Below are 16,442 nucleotides of genomic sequence, written 5' to 3'. Positions count from 1 at the left end.
CGAGGTTACGTCATACTACTAAGCAAATCAACATTTAACTATTATTGTTGTTAGGTACATTGCAAAATGCTCTTGATAACCGATGTCGACCATAGAGACCTAACGTACGATGTCCGATTGGATAAGCAACACCAATGAGATCTTCGTCGATGCTATCTCAAATTGGATCAACGCCAACGACTTGAGCTCCATCCATGTCTTTGACCACTCTGAGGAATTCGCCCTCGGGGGTCCTTATCAATTCAGACCAGTGAGCATCCGTCTAAATAGTACGACCCCAATTTTTCTTCCTACTACACAGGGTCTACTATGGATCACCGACTGCCTATATGAACAAGATCTTATACAGTCAAAAGTGTGGCTTGAACACGTATTATATGCTGATGCAGGCTATATTTTTAGCCAATTTTTTATATTTTGGTGTGGAGGGAGTAGAAAACAAATACAGAAGAAACCCCGTTACATTTTTTTTTCTCAACCAGGGAAAAGCCGACCTGGAAGAAAACGTACGTTGGGATATAAAAGGGAGGCCCCTTAGAATCGCGTAATCTGCATTCTACCCCCGAGAGCCCCCGAGAAACAGAAAGAGGGCTTGCGCACAAAACATCCTGTCGCTAGATCTCGACCGCAGGAGCAGGATCGATGGAGAGGGCGTCTTCCTCCTCGACCGCGGCCCCTTGGCCGAGCGATTCGGGGTGGACGACGACGGGACGCTGCCCCCTCTGCGGCTGGGAGGAGAGCGGGGTCACCGTCGCCCTCATCTTCGAGCACGCGTCGCGCTGCCGGGAGAGGCGATTCGAGATGCTGCAGCGCCAGGCGGAGGAGCGGATTGCCGGTGAGCAAGCAAAGAAAGGTCGCCGCCATGCGCATATCAAGCTTCGGAAGAACTAGTGGTGAGTCCCCCCACCCCCCCAATCCACCGCTTTCTTCCTCTTTCTTTCTTTCTTTCTTTCTTTCTTTCTTTCTTTCTTTCTTTGGGGGTCTCAACTAGGGTTCCTGCTCGAGCGAAATCCCCACTTCTTGTAGCTTCGATCCCGCAATTCTCTCTCCTAACATTTTCTTTCCATGATTCTTATGCAGTGCTGGCGCGTCAACGAGGAGGATCGACCCAACACCGGAGTGGAAGAGTTCCAGAGGACCGACTGCATGAGTAGTTTAGGTTTTATATTAGCCCTGTCCCGTAGGACTTTGCTGAACTCACGTAGAGTTTTAGCAAAATTGGCTTAGGAAGCCATATACTAGAACAAAAAATGCAGATTTTACTGCACATATGCCACTATACTGTAATCATTGATGCCCATAAAAGATGGCATTTTCTGTTAGATGTTCCTTTAGTTTCCTTTTCTTCCATCCGGTGCTTATTTCTGCAATAGGGGAACCTCTCTGCGTTCTTTTTGCGAATGGAATTGAGCTAGTAAATGTTGGGTCTTTTCAGACTTCATCTTTGTTTCTTTTTTGGATTTATTGTGAGTGATTGACTCAAGGGTTTGACAGAGGTATTTTCCACTGTCTGAGGATCTCTGCCACCGCAATGGCAGCGGCAGGGATGACATGCAGTACAGGAGGGAGAACCTGCAGTACAGGCCTAAGAGTAAGCCATCCTCTGTGTCTGCTTCTGATGTTGATCAGAAGTCTGAAGGGAAGGTGGAGCCTGCTGCTGAGGAAAAGCAGGTGGAAGCCCCTGCTCAGAATGTTGTTGAAGCCGTCCCTGCCTCTGAATCTGACAAGTCTACAGGGTATCTTCCACCGAGCCTTGACCTTTTATTTTCTGTTGGTTATTGTACAAGTTTTCCTTGCTTTGTTGTGAAATGTAACCATTATCCTTCAAGTTAACCTCATTGATGTTTGAAACTGATGCAAGGTTGTGCAAAAAGATGATTCTAAGAAGAGGGAGAGGGTGCCGAAAAGAAGCCAGAGGGAGAAGGTGCCGATAATGAGGGAGCCTAGAAGAAGGATAAGACCAATAAGACCAAGTGTCTCAGTGGCTCTATCAAGAGGGAGCTGAAGAAGCAAAAGCCTAAGAAGGAAAACTCTGATGGGGATGCTCCTAATGAGACTACTCAGGAAGAGCAGGAGGCTCCCATTGAACAAGAGAAAATTGTACTTTTCTACACTTGCGGATACTTGCCTCACGTACAGACCCTTTGCTCTGTTTTTCAAGCTTTTTAGTGATGTGCTAATTTGGAGCAGGTGATTTCCCTTGAAGAATATGAGAAGATGCAAGAAAGGAAGAAGTCCCAGGAGGCCTCTAAACCTGAGGAGAGGAGGGCTGCTGCTGTAGATTTTGAGGGTCTCCAGCTCTTAGAGAAGAAGAAGATTGAGGATGATGCTAAATTGAAGGCGGAAAATGTTCGCAAGGCAAAGGAGGCTGCTGCAAAGGAAGCCAAGCCTCGCAAGGTAGTGAAATTAACTTATCTTTTCTTTTTACAACTTTTTAGTCTTCCAACAATATGCATTTTGAATTTTGATGCTGAGATATGAAAGGGGCATGTTTTACCTTACTGAACCATCTTCTGAAATCTAGGCATGTCCTTAGAATGTACGATCACTACTTCAGTGCTGTTTAATTTGTATTGCGCTTGTTAGTGACAGTGTGATCCTTACTGCTGCTTTTTGCTGCAGGCTATCAGCATCCAGGAGTACCTGAAGCCAGAGGATGGTTCAGAGTACGTGCCTCCTACCCCACCGAGGCGCCCTCAAAATGGCGGCTACAGGGGAGGCCGTGGCAACGGTGCTTACAATGGCTGCAGCAGCCATGACAGCAGCTCTGAGTGCCGGGTCTACAAAGCTGGCCGTGGCCATAACTCCTTCGTGTTCCACAACGCCGAGGCCAAGGCCAACGCTAACGACAGTGGCGCCCCAAGGAGGGTTGAGGGTTACAATGGCGAGCACCGGCAAGGCGGCTACCACTTACCAGCAAGGTGGGTACAATAGCGGCAGGGGCAGCGGCAGGTACCAGGAGCGCCAGGATGGGTACAATGGCGAGCGCTGGGATCAGCAGGGTGGGTACTACCAGGAGCGCGGGGATGCCTGCAATGGCGACCGCCGGGAGCAAGGCAGGTACAATGGTGGTGGCCGGGGCAATGGTGGTTACCAGGAGCGCAGGGATGCCTACAATGGCAACCGCCAGGAGCAAGGCCGGTACAATGGTGGCCGGGGCAACGGTTACCAGCAGCACCAGGATGGCTACAATGGTTACCGGGGTGGGTACTACAACAGTGGGCGGGGCAATGGCGGATACCACCAGGGCGGCAACTACCGGCAGAGGCAAGCTCCCAAGCCAAAGGAGGAGGATAAAGTGGTGATCACAGAGGCCGACTTCCCAGCTCTAGGTGGCGCATCTCAGGCGCAGTCCCAGGCCTAGATAGGTATTTTTTTCTTTCTTATTATTAAGAGGGAGAGGAGAGTTTAGAGGAAAGAAGAGGAGACAGTTTTGTAACAGAGCTACTACGTGGTATCATGTGTTGCCCTAGGTTTATTATAAGCTTTGGTGTTAGTTTACTTGTCAATTGTTTTGTTTCTGATGAAGTGTGGGCTGTGATATGGTTTTGTTGTCGTTGAAATTGCAATAGGAAGCAGAAGATTTTTGGCAAAATCAAGCACTTTATCATCATGCCCTCTGAAGGAAAAAATGTTTTCAGGATCAGGTTCTGCATGACAGGTACACTTAAGCTAGAACTAGAAGTTACTCTTTATGCATGTGTGATTTGATAATTATTCATGGCACACCAAAGGATGTTCTTTAGTCTAAACCCTGCAATTTTTTGTTCTCGACATTTTGTGGCACTACTGCAGTACTATTATCCTTTCCATCGCATCCACTATGTTCAGTTACAAATACTTAGCAAGTGCTAACATGTGAAAACTTTGAGCCAAAGAACAATGTCGTAAAGACATTTAGTCCCTATAGGCTAAATTTTATCATTGCATTCTCTAATTCACATAACACAGTAGGTAAGCTGCACTACATGAATTAAGACAGCAGAAAAGATGTTCACAAACCATCCATGACATTCTCTAATTCTGTAATGTTCTTCTGTACGCAAGTTCTCAGTACATTGTTACTAGTTTGTAACGCTCACATATATTATATCTCCCTGATGCCATTTCACGGCCGTGCATAAACTTGGCTGTTATAAACATTGACATCTTCTACATAATCAGTTGCTCATGCACTTCTGTAGGCTGTTTAAATTGCTCTATTTTTTTGCTGGGTGTACGACAAGTACACTTCCAGACTTAAGCTGGAAGTTATTTCTGATTTACATGCTAGTAGTTTGACAATTGTCCATGGCATGCCAAAGATGCTCATTAGTCTGAACTCTGCTGTTTTTGCTATCACTGTTTTGTGGAACACAGGCAACCTGATCCAATTCTCACTTGTAAAGCTAATTTTGATGGATACGCACTCCAGAGATACTAAGAACAATATGGTAGGAGCTAGGGTTCTACCGGGTCTTGGCCGGAGATTGTAGGGGAAGGAGGGAGGTGGACGAGCTCGTGACCGCGGCGGCCGGCGTGTGGGCGCCGTCTCGCACGGAGGGGAAGGCGGCGGTGATGGGAGAAGCAGCGGCTAGGTTAGGGTTCCGGCTCCTCTGGGAGCCGGGCAATAGATTATGTCTTATTGCTTAATTCCAAACGGGAGTCTTACAACTGTTTATATAACCTCGCTGCTAAAAAATAAAATAAATTGGGCTAAGCCCCTAACTAGACGCGCGCATTGGGCCTCCTCCGGCTATAAGTGACGCCGGTCATAACATCTCTCCCCGCCTGCGCAAACAGCTCGTCCTCGAGCTGGAAGTCTGGATAGTGATGGCGGAACTCGTCACGTTGCTCCCAAGTTGCGTCCTCCTCCGGCAGGCCTTCCCACTTGATCAATAAGTACCACACCCCGCGACGCAGCTGGACCTGCAACACCTTCGCCGGTCCGGAAAGGAAACGGCCGTTGGAAGTCGGAGGAAGTGCCGGCGTGGCCGCCGGCGGATCCCCACGGAAGGGCTTCAACAGCCCCACATGAAAGACGTCGTGGATGCGAGCACCGGCCGGAAGCTGAAGGCGGTAGGCCACCTTGCCGACGCGCTCCAGCACGGCAAATGGCCCAGCGTAGCGAGGACCCAGCTTACGCTTCGCGCGCGGGTCAAGGGACTGCGTAGAGTGGTGAAGAAGACGCAGCCACACCCAGTCGCCCATCGCGAACCCCGCCTCGCGGTGGTGGCCGTCGTAGTAGTGCTTGGCCAACTGCTGGGCCTGAACGAGGTGTTGCTGCACCTCCGCAAGCATCTCGTCCCGGCTGTGAAGAAGGTCGCCTGCCGCCTCCGTCCTAGCCGTCTCTGGGTCAACCGACAGGATGGGCGGGGGCGGTTGGCCATAGACCACCTTGAATGGCGTAGCGCGCAGGGCGGAGTGATAAGACGTGTTGTAGCAGCACTCCGCCCATGCTAGCCAGTCCACCCAAGCACGAGGACGACCACCTGTCACACAACGCAAATACATGGCAATCACCTTGTTGACCACCTCGGATTGGCCGTCCATCTGAGGATGGAAGGCCGTGCTGAGGCAGAGCTTCACGCCCGCCATCCGGAAGAGATCGCGCCAGAGCCCCGTGAACACTGGGTCCCGGTCACTGACGATCGAAGAGGGAAACCCATGTAGGCGGACGATGCCGTCGAAGAAAGCACGGGCCACGGAGGTGGCAGTGTAGGGATGGCCGAGCGCGATGAAGTGTGTGTACTTGGAGAAGCGGTCGACCACCGTGAGGATGACGGACTTGCCGCCCACCTTGGGGAGGCCCTCGATGAAGTCCATAGAGATATCGGCCCAGACCTGAGAGGGCACCTCCAAGGGCTGTAGCAGCCCAGCCGGCCGCTGTGTCTCCGTCTTGTTATGCTGGCACGTAAGACAAGACCTTACCCAGTCTCGGACCAGGGCCCGATCACCGGGAAGGTAGAAATCGGCGTGGAGATGGTGGAGGGTCTTCTGCACGCCCTCGTGGCCGGCCGAGTGTGCCAGCGGTAGAACCGGGTGACGAAGGTTGCCGTGATCCAGCACGAAGAGGCGGCCCCATGCAGGAGTAAGCCATCCGCCAAACGCCACGGCTCCTCCAAGTCGTTGTCATCGAGACGCCGCGGAAGGAGCTAAGTGTCCGGCGCCTCTACGCTGGCCCTGTGGATGTCGTCTATGAGGGCAAAGGAGGGCCCCGAGCGGATGCAGAGGGCCACCCCGTTGGTGGTGCCGGCGTCCGTGTCATGGTCGGCGTCGGGGCGGGACAGGGCGTCGGCTATGGTGTTAAGATGGCCCGAACGATACTCGACGGTGAAGTCAAAGCCAAAGAGCTTACTTATCCACTGGTGCTGCGGCACAGTCGAGAGCCACTGGTCCAGTAAGAACTTGAGGCTGTAGTGATCCGTACGAATACGGAACGACCGCCCCCAAAGGTATGGCCGCCATTGGCGCATGGCCTGCACCAAGCCAATGAGCTCCCGCTCATAGGCCGCGAGCTTATGATGGCGCGCGGCGAAGGGCCTGCTGAAGAACGCAAGCGGCCCGTCGCCCTGATGGAGGACGACGCTGAACCCCACACTGGAGGCATCGCAGTCCACCATGAACGGACGGTCGAAGTTGGGCATCTAGAGGACGGGACCCGTCGTGAGGGCCCTCTTGAGGGCCTCGAACGCCTCAGTGGCCTCCGCATCCTAGGCGAAGGCGTCGCGTCGCAACAGGCGTGTGAGCGGAGACGCGATGAGCCGAACTCCCGGATAAATTTCCGGTAGTACCCGGCGAGGCCCAAGAAGCCGCGGAGAGCCCGCGGTGAGTGCGGCGTCGGCCAGTCCGCCACGGCCGCCACCTTGTCGGCGTCCATAGCGTCACCCTCGGCCGAGATGACGTGGCCGAGGTAGGCGACTGAATGCGTGCCGAATGAGCACTTCGAGCGCTTAAGATGAAGATGGTGCGCTCGAAGCTCGTTGAAGACGATGGCAACGTGCTGAAGGTGCTCCGCCCACGAGGCGCTGTAGATAAGAATGTCATCAAAGAAAACAAGCACAAACCGACGCAAGTAGGGGCGGAGGATGTCGTTCATGAAGGCCAGGAAGGACGCCGGGGCATTGGAGAGGCCAAAAAGCATCACCAAGAACTCGAAGTGGCCGTGATGAGTCCGAAACGCCGTTTTTGCGACATCGTCTGGGTGCATCCGCACCTGGTGGTAGCCCGAATGGAGGTCGAGCTTGGTGAAGAAGCGCGCCCCATGTAGCTCGTCCAGGAGCTCGTCGACGACCGGAATAGGAAATTTGTCCTTGAGCTTTTGGGCATTAAGGGCACGGTAGCCGATGCAGAAGCGCCATGTGTCGTCCGACTTACGGACGAGGAGGACCGGCGCCGAAAACGGCGAAGTAGAGATTCGGATGATGCCCAAGGCGAGCATGAGCGTGCACTGCCGCTCCAGCTCGTCCTTCTGCAGCTGGGGGTAGCGATAGGGGCGCACCGCCACCGGCGCCGTGCCTGGCAGGAGATGAATGCGGTGATCATACACCCGGGCTGGCGGAAGACCCTGAGGCTCGTCGAAGAGGTCGCGGTGCTGCTGTAGAAGGTGATCCAACAAAGGGTGCTCGGGCCCTGCAGCAGTCGCGGCCAGCTGCATCTGCGGCGCTGCCGGTGAGGCGCCACCCACTGGACGCGGTACCCCTGGCGCCAGAAGGTCATCGTCAGGGCGTCGAAGTCCCATTGGATGGGACCGAGGGTCCGCAAGAAGTCGACACCGAGGATGAAGTCGAAGCAGCCCAAGTCGATCCCGGCGCATGTGATGGTGAAGTGCTCGTCGCCGATGGTGATGGGCACGTTTCGCGCCAACCCGTGGCAGCAGAGTCGGTCGCCGTTAGCCACGGTTACCCGGAGTTGCTCCCCTCCCGTCGGCTGTAGCGCTAAGCGGCGCATGATCGCCTCAGGCAGGAAGTTATGCGTGGAGCCTGTATCCAGGAGGGCCACCAGGCGCTCGCCGTAGATCATCACCGGCAAGAGCATAGTCCGCTTGTCTCGGATGCCCGCGAGTGCATGGAGGGAGACCACCAGAGCCGTTGCCGGAGCGGCCGTCGGTGCGACCTCCGTAGCAACTGGGGCGGCCAAGTCACCGAGCCCCTCGGCGGCCGTGTCCTCCTCGACGTAGTCAGCTGCCTCCAAGTAGAAGAGTTGCGGGCATACATGGCCCGACACGTAGGGTTCATCGCAGTTATAGCAAAGCCCCTGGCAGCGGCGCTCGAGCTGCTCGGCCGGGGTAAGCCAGCGGAAGGGCCGCGTCGCGACCGGAATGGTAGTCGTTGGAGCGGCCGGAGGTGGGCGGCCCGACACAGGTGGTGTCGGGGGCGGCCTAGCTGGCTGGCGGCCCCCACCGAGACGGTGCCGCCTGCTGCAAGGCCTGCGTGCGACGCTCGAAGGCGCGGGCGTAGTACATGGCCGTCTGGAGGTCCTGGGGTCCCCGAAGCTCCACGTCCACATGGATATGATCCGGTAGACCGCCGACGAAGAGCACGGCCGCTGACGAGCCATCACGCCGGGCGCGTGGCACGCCAGGGCCTGGAAACGGTCGGCGAAGTCCTGCATCGTGAAGGTGAAGGGGAGGCGGCATAGCTCCGCCAGCCGGCTCCCGCGCATTGGCGGCCCGAAGCGAAGGAGGCAGAGCTCGCGAAATCGCTCCCATGGGGGCATGCCGCCCTCGTCCTGCTCGAGGGCGTAATACCATGTCTGTGCGGCGCCCCGAAGGTGATATGAGGCAAGCCAGGTGCGGTGCAACGCGAGTGTACGTTGCCCCCAGAAAAACTGCTCACATTGATTCAGCCAGTTGAGGGGATCCTCGGTGCCGTCGTAAGTGGCGAAGTCGAGCTTGGCGAAACGCGGCGGTGTATGAGTATGACCGCTGTGGGAGTACGGCGCGTCAGTGCGGAGTAGCGAGGGGGGCGGCGCCGGTTCGGTGGACACAGGCCCCCCCCCATGGAACGACTGCTCGTCGAGGCCAGCGTAGGGGCCGGCGGCGCTGGAGGACCCGCCGTACTGTAGGGTGGGTTCTGAGGTCATCGTGTAGACCGGCTGCGGCGACGACCCGGACAACCAGGCCGGTAGGAGTGATGGCGAGGGCGGAAACCTGACTTGGTGGATCGGGACTCCCGCCGGCGCGGTCGTAGCCGGCCCGGAGCTGGTCGGCGGTGGCGTCTGGAGCTGCTGCTGCTGCTGCAGCGGGGCGACGGGCGCAGTGGGGCCTGCCAGGGGCTGCGCCGGCCACGGCAACCAGGGCGGGGTGGTGGTGGGGGCCGGCGGCAGCTGTTGCTGGGGCTGTAGCGGCCCGACGATCGCGGCGGAGGCCGCCGGGTGGAGCGGCTGCCATGGCAGGAGCAGCGGCCCGGTGGCGGCGGTTGGTGGCGCTGCAGCAGCCCGTAGGGGCCGGCCAGGTAGAGGCGGATCCCCTGGACCGCGGTGGCGAGATCGCGGAGTGCGCCGGTGACTTCCTCCGGGGTGAAGACAGCGGCAACCGGGGCGGCGGAGGTAACCGGCACCAGCGGTGGAGGGGCGCTGTTCGGGGCGACTAGCAGGGCGGTGGTGGAGGTCGGCAGCGGCGAAGACATGATCGCAACCGAGCTACCTGATACCAAATTGGTAGGAGCTAGGGCTCTACCGGGTCTTGGCGGGAGATTGTAGGGGAAGGAGGGAGGTGGACGAGCTCGTGACCGCGGCGGCCGGCGTGTGGGCGCCGTCTCGCACGGAGGGGAAGGCGGCGGCGATGGGACAGGCGGCAGCTAGGTTAGGGTTCCGGCTCCTCTGGGAACCGGGCAATAGATTATGTCTTATTGCTTAATTCCAAACGGGAGTCTTACAACTGTTTATGTAACCTCACTGCTAAAAATAAAATAACTTGGGCCCATTGGGCCTCCTCCGGCTATAAGTGACGCCGGTCATAACACAATAACAAAAAAAAAATCAAGCAAATTTATTTCTATAGATAAGTTCCAAAAACGATGAACTACATGATGCTAACTGTAGGTCCTCTATTGTTTCATACTTGTGAGGCATAGATTTCCATAGTCAGTTTCTGTTTCTTGTGTGCTTACATATCCTTTTCTGTAGGCAACCGAGAGGGCATGGCAGGAACTATGCAAGATGCATTGTTCTTTTCTTGTAATCCACTGTTTCTCATTACAGATACTTAGCCAAGTGCTAACACACTTGAAAACTCCCAGCCAACACACAAGGGTCTTAAGCCCTTCAATATCCTTGACATTCACTCTATATATTTATCATTGCAGTATCTCAACTCAGAAGATAGGCTGCACCACATGATTTTCACAAACCATCCATGACATGACATTAGGACTCTTGATTTATCATGTTCATCTGTTTAATGTTCTTGTGTAGGCAAATGGTCAGTATATTGTTACTACTTTATAACACTCGCATATCTATTTATCTGGATCTTGTATGCATATGACTTTCTTTCTCTAGATTGGTTCTTGCGTCTAAATTAGTTTTGTTGGTTCCACCAAAGCCTCTGCTTGTTGGTAATCATCTTTGCTTCAGTTCTCAATTCTCTTTTCTATCATGTTCTCCATGATTCTTACTGCCGTGCTGTCGCATCGGCAATTGAGGCGGATCTGGCACCCTAGACCGGGAAAGAGTTCACAAGAACGGGAATCTATTCATTATGCAGTTTAATTAGGTTTTATCGGATTTTGCTGTTACACTGCCACTGCTGTAGAGGTTTAGCCAAATTGGCTTAGGACGTCAAAGTACAAAGAATGCAGGTTTTACTGCACGCGTGTCAGTACTGTAACCATTGATGCCCCAAAAAGGTACTCCCTCTGCCCATAATATAAGAGCGTTTTTGGCACAAGTGTAGTGTCAAAAATACTATTATATTATGGGACGGAGGGAGTAGCATTTTCTGTTAGTTCTTCCTTTAGTTGATCCATACTGTTGTTTTCTTTTGTCAATTGTTTATTTCAACAATAGGGGAACCGGCAGCGATGCCCCTCTGCGTTCTGTTTGCAAACAGAATTGAGGTAACAAAAAAAAAATTCAGGCTTAGCGGTTCCATTATTTTATCTTTCTTCCATTCTTTTGTTTCTTGGGTTTGTATAAATGATTGAATAAGTATTCTATTCTTTGTGAACAACCAAATCCTCAAGGGTTTGACAGCAGTAGGCCTGGCGGTGGGGCTAAGTATTTTCCATTCTTTGCGTCTCCCCTGCTTGGTTCCTATATGTTTGACAGCTTATCTTCTAGGTTATCCGAATTGAGAAAATGCAGTGATAAATACAGAGTAAATTTCCGGTATGTTGAAAAGTTTACAACACTATGGAGGACCTGGTAGTTAGCATCCTTCATGGTGATTTCGGAACTTATCTGCAGTACTGGATTTGGCTGTACATTTTTTACAAGAATTTATTGCCCTGCTGCTGTGCATAAACTTGGCTCTAACAAGCATTAATGTTTTTTCCTCATCAATTGCTCTTGCACTTCCGTAGGATCTTGAAATTGCTCTTTCTTCGCGGATGTAGGACAGGTATACTTCGAGAAGCTATGATTTATGCACGAGTGGTTTGATAATTATCCTTGACATACCAAAAGATGTTCTTTAGTCTATACCCTGCATTTTTTTATATCACCATTTTGTTGAACTACAACAAGTCTGTATTATTCTTTCCATGGCATCCATTATGTTTATTACAAATACTTAGCTAAGTGCTAAAATACGCGAAAACTCTGGGCCGAAGCACCCAAGGTCGTAAACTATTCAATATCCCTATATTTGATCATTTTGCATTATCTATTCAGGTAACACAGAAGATAGGCTGTGCTATATGAATGAAGACAACAGAGAAGATGTTCACAAACGATTTCTCCATACGAGAAATCCTTCACTCGCAGGGAATTCAAATAGATGTGTGGAAGATCATCAAAGAAAGGAAAAAGACTGAATTCGATCCATCTCCTCCCTTTTCTTTAAACCAAGAGCTACTCCTCCCTTTTCTTTTTTTATGTAATTTCAATACGATTTCGTTTGTGTTCATGTTTTCAATTTAGAACCCCACGGAAGTGAATAGAAAAAAGCAAAATACCCCTGTGATACGCCTTCCTTTACCTATTTCTAGATTGATTGATGTTCAATGGAGGGAAACTTGCCATTCCTTTCCTTTGAAATTGTACATTTTTTTGATTATGAACTAATTGTATCCTTTTTGTTCCCATCGAGCTTTCTTGCCTAGTGACTAAGGATTTTCACACTTGTTGTGTCTATAAAAGATTTTCTCATAAAACACTAACAGAAGTGTTAGAGGGATTCACTTTCGATAAGAATCCAAAAGCAAGTTCCCTATACTACCTTCTTTCCCTCCTCTGTTTATGTCTTTAAGAGGCAGTGCATCCGGCAGGAATCGAACCTACTTTTGACCCATTTTGCCTTTCTAGGTTGGTGGGCGCTTTCACCATTTAAGAAGGTGGACAAGAGCATACTTGTGTGTGATGCTTGCGCGTTTGGGAAGCATACAAGGTCTACATATCCTAGCATTGGCCTTCGAAGTGATGAACCCTTCTTATTGATACATTCTGATGTTTGGGGTCCATGTTCTGTCACTTCTGTGAGCGGGTTCAAGTGGTTTGTTACATTTATGGACTGTTGCACTCGTATGACTTGCTTGATTTATTTGATGAAGCACAAGAGTGAGGTTGTGAGATGGTTTCAGGACTTCCATAAGCTGGTGGCTACTTAGTTTGAAGCGAAGATTCGGATTCTCCGGTCAGGTAATGGGACTGAATATGTGAATAGAGAGGTTGATGCTTATATATCAGAACATGGGAGTATTCATCAGACTACTTGTGTTGGAACTGGATGGAACCCCATCACAGAATGGAGTGGCGGAAAGGGAAAGGAAGAACCGACATCTGCAGGAGGTGGCACGGTCACTTATGTTTTAGATAAATGTGCCAAAGAATTTATCGAGTGAGGCAGTGATGACAGCAACGTAGCTCAGAAACCGTATGCCGTCTAGGATACTTGGTATGGAGTCTCCAGCCGAACTTCTCTTGGGCCAAAGGGAGTTCAAGGTGCCTCCTAAACAAAAGTGAAAGGTTGTGTGTGTGTGCTTTGTGCGAGATCATCGACCTTCTGTTGGCAAGTTGGATCCGCGGGCAGTGAGGTGTATATTTCTTGATTATGCATCTAGCCAAAAGGGTTATCAATGTTGGGATCTTATTGGGAGGAAATTATACGCAAGTATGGATGTAACCTTTCGGGAACATGAGCCATACTACACAACACAGGTAGAGGTGATCTTAGTCACTTCTTGGAGGAATTCTCTGCTAGCACCGAGGGTGATAGTCGAGAGGGGGAGAATGAAGGGAATGCTGATGCTAATGGGGAGATTGCTCAGCAGAGGCTTATAGAAGAAGAAAAGAACCAGTCGTGATAGGGACTATTCCTTGCCCTACCTAGTGTGGCTTGGAGATGTAAGCCTGTTTTCTTCTCTAAGTTGCCTGCACCCCGAAAGAATGGAAGAGGATTTTTCGTATCACTGATTTCGCAATATTGTTCAATCTAAGCACGGGAGCAGAAAAGAAAGGGAAAGAGAAGATCAATTCCGAGGTTATGGATGCTCAGGAACATGCTTCTCTCTCAGTGGGTCAATATTAAAACAACTTTCTGGGAGAAATCCTTGCAGCTGCTTATTCAGCCCAGGCATCACCATTCAACAAGTGTCGTCCCTACATAGTATTGTTGGTCATGAGCATCAGGCAGTGTCAATATCTTTGGAAGGATTTTGGTGGGGCAGCTTGATGAAGGTTCCTGCGTGCCATTGATGGGAGATCTGATATCTGACGGCTGAACCTCCCATGACACATGACGTTGGGAATCTTGATTTACTATGTTCATCTACATAATGTTCTTCTGCAGTGGCGGCCCCAGGATTGTCTGACGCCCCAGGCGAGAAACTAAGGGCCAAAAACTACCCAGCAAAAACTCCAGTTTCAAGTCATACAAAAGTCAATCTATGTTGCATAACTAATAAGAAACCAAACATAATATTCAATGCAAGACAAATCAAAAGACAATATGTAGCATAGATAGATGATACAAAAGATTGATACCAAATCAAATGATTGGTTGATCTGAGCCTCCCATGACTGCAGAAGAAGCTAAACCTTCAATCATTAATTTTGAAATGCAAATCAGTGCATAATATAGCAGGTAAAACTAGTTAATGATAGATGAAAAATGTGAAAACCTACGTCGAGGACGAGGCAAAACGCCTTTACATGTGCGATAACCTCCAATCTCCTCAATAATTACATCGGTGGTCTCTTTTGCACAAGCCTTGCATAAATCCAATTGTATCTTATGTGAAGTCAGCTTATATATGGTTATCTCCTGGATCCCCAAATAATTTTACCACCTTTGGGTCTTTCTTTATGAACAAGTCCAACAACTCTTTAAAGTTACCCTTATTATTGAGCTAGTAGACTCATCATGACCACAAAAATCAAGAGCTTGTAGTATAAAAAATTTGACAATACCCAATGTAATCAAGAGACAAGCTTTGTATCCTTCTTCTTGCTTCTGAGAACCCCTATCAAACACATGTGGCAGATTTTGAAAGCTTCTACCATTTATCCATTCATATTGTGGCACCCCGGCTTAGAGCGACCGGTTTACCCTGCATTGCCAGCCCAGAGACCTTGTCTTCTGGCAACACACAACAACATGACACAGAATACAACCGCTTTATTCATGCTAGCGGAACATAGTTCATATTACAACAGTTAGCGAGGCCAAGCGGCACACGTGGTGCGGCTGAACAATATGTACATTATTTAGTGAACATAAAGGGGCCTCGATCTTGACAACTACTCGGCAGCGGAACAACATCGTAGTGGGACTCCATAGCACAAGGACACCGACGTGGACACGGTCTAGACTCGGACATCACTCCTTTCCAACGAGACTTTCCTGAAATCTGGCATGACACGCCAGGCCAGTACATTGAATGTACTTGCAAGCTCACAATAAGCATAAACAAGATGAAAGACAATATTATGATATTTATCCAGTTTTAATCAACAATGCAGCTATATAATCAACATGATGTGACTACGCTCAACAGGTACTCATTCTCCCAACTTGCTTACCAAATGTGACCAACAAACATAATATTACCAACACATACTCGTGATCCTTACGGCGATCACAACCCGACCATCTCATGGCCCGTGATCCTTACGACGATCACAACCCGACCAACTCGTGGCCCGTGATCCTTACGGCGATCACAACCCGACCAACTCGTGGCCAACTCAACACGATGACCTCACTGTCATCCTTAGTGCAATTTAGTGTGCATATTTATTAAGTTTTGACCCATGGTGTACCTTACTTTCGAGCGTGTCCGTATCCATGGACTCGGCTATCGATAGATTAAATACACTCTGCAGAGGTTAGTACACTATACCCAAACTACGGAACCCATGGCCTCACTCTCCCATCCGAGTGGACTAGCATTCCGACGAAACCATTTCACTGTCATGACACTCTCCCGGCCCCTTCGACTCAGACCCCACTAGGCTAGTCCTGGGTGGCCCCGTGTCTACCTCCAAACACCTCGACCACCGTCGTGGCCATGATCCACACTGGGATCCGGTACCAAACTTAACTTAACAACGGGCTCACAAGGTTATGCTTGCCTACCGGGTCAGGGTACAACACGCCCATAACCTTCTCTAATTTGAGGTACCGACCAGAGGCATGACAATGAAACGCATTAAGGCCGTCCCATACTGGCAAATGTGGTTGCACTGGGAAATACTCGTTTCAGCGGCACCACGACCCGGTCAACAACATGTTCAAGTTGAATATTAATCCAGTTCAACTTTTAATGTGAAAAGAAAACAACCGGTGTCATACTGCCGTACCATCATCACTTAACATATGCATCACATAACCGTGCAAAACTGCACCAATTACGCTCCCACGGAGCCAACATAAAATCATGCTACTATACTGGTAAAAACCTTTCTTTACTTATACCAGAACCATTTCTAGCAATTATCATCATTATACCTCATGCAAAAATAATATCCAAATTTCTCATCAATTCTATGACCATATTATTTATTTAACTCTAACAACTAAGTTCTCATCATCTTACCAACAATATTTACTTCAAACATACTAAACTTCAAGCATTTTAACATAACAAGCATATAACAGAATATATTTATTATATAACTAATTAAAATGCATCAATATTCATAAGTTCAAGTATGAAAATCAATAATATTGAAGTGGCACCATGAAAATGTTACTGTGGCTTGCCTTAGTACTGATGAGGGTCACAAGGCTCCTGGTGATCCTCAAGACAAGCTGGTTCCTCTGAAATCATTCAAAAACCACAAAAGAAAATATCAAGAAA

At 50.2% G+C, this 16,442-nt stretch overlaps 1 protein-coding gene across 3 annotated transcripts; it reads left to right on the top strand.

Annotated features, from left to right (window-relative positions):
• Nucleotides 1-588: 588 nt before the first annotated feature.
• Nucleotides 589-4,021, top strand: LOC123070739 (RGG repeats nuclear RNA binding protein A). 3 transcript variants are annotated; one of them, XM_044494053.1, is made up of 5 exons: nucleotides 589-893; nucleotides 1,081-1,736; nucleotides 1,862-2,100; nucleotides 2,191-2,397; nucleotides 2,623-3,520. In XM_044494053.1, the coding sequence occupies exon 5, from the start codon at nucleotides 2,657-2,659 to the stop codon at nucleotides 3,362-3,364; it is 708 nt and encodes a 235-aa protein (XP_044349988.1). In that variant the 5' UTR covers nucleotides 589-893; nucleotides 1,081-1,736; nucleotides 1,862-2,100; nucleotides 2,191-2,397; nucleotides 2,623-2,656; the 3' UTR covers nucleotides 3,365-3,520. The 3 variants fall into 3 exon arrangements, 2 of the variants coding, with proteins under 2 accessions (XP_044349988.1, XP_044349989.1); XR_006433914.1 differs by lacking the exon at nucleotides 589-893 and adding an exon at nucleotides 3,573-4,021 and having other exon boundaries at nucleotides 1,535-1,736; nucleotides 2,623-3,368; XM_044494054.1 differs by lacking the exon at nucleotides 589-893 and having other exon boundaries at nucleotides 1,535-1,736; nucleotides 2,623-3,514.
• Nucleotides 4,022-16,442: the final 12,421 nt, after the last annotated feature.

Source organism: Triticum aestivum, chromosome 3B (assembly GCF_018294505.1).
Source record: "Triticum aestivum cultivar Chinese Spring chromosome 3B, IWGSC CS RefSeq v2.1, whole genome shotgun sequence".
Taxonomy (NCBI): domain Eukaryota; kingdom Viridiplantae; phylum Streptophyta; class Magnoliopsida; order Poales; family Poaceae; genus Triticum; species Triticum aestivum.
Note: the sequence above shows the minus strand (reverse complement) of the source record. Positions and strands in the feature narration are given on the sequence as shown.

Bases quoted from the DNA above. Each gene is read 5' to 3' on its own strand.
- LOC123070739 (XM_044494053.1), top strand. From the start codon at position 2,657: ATGGTTCAGAGTACGTGCCTCCTACCCCACCGAGGCGCCCTCAAAATG.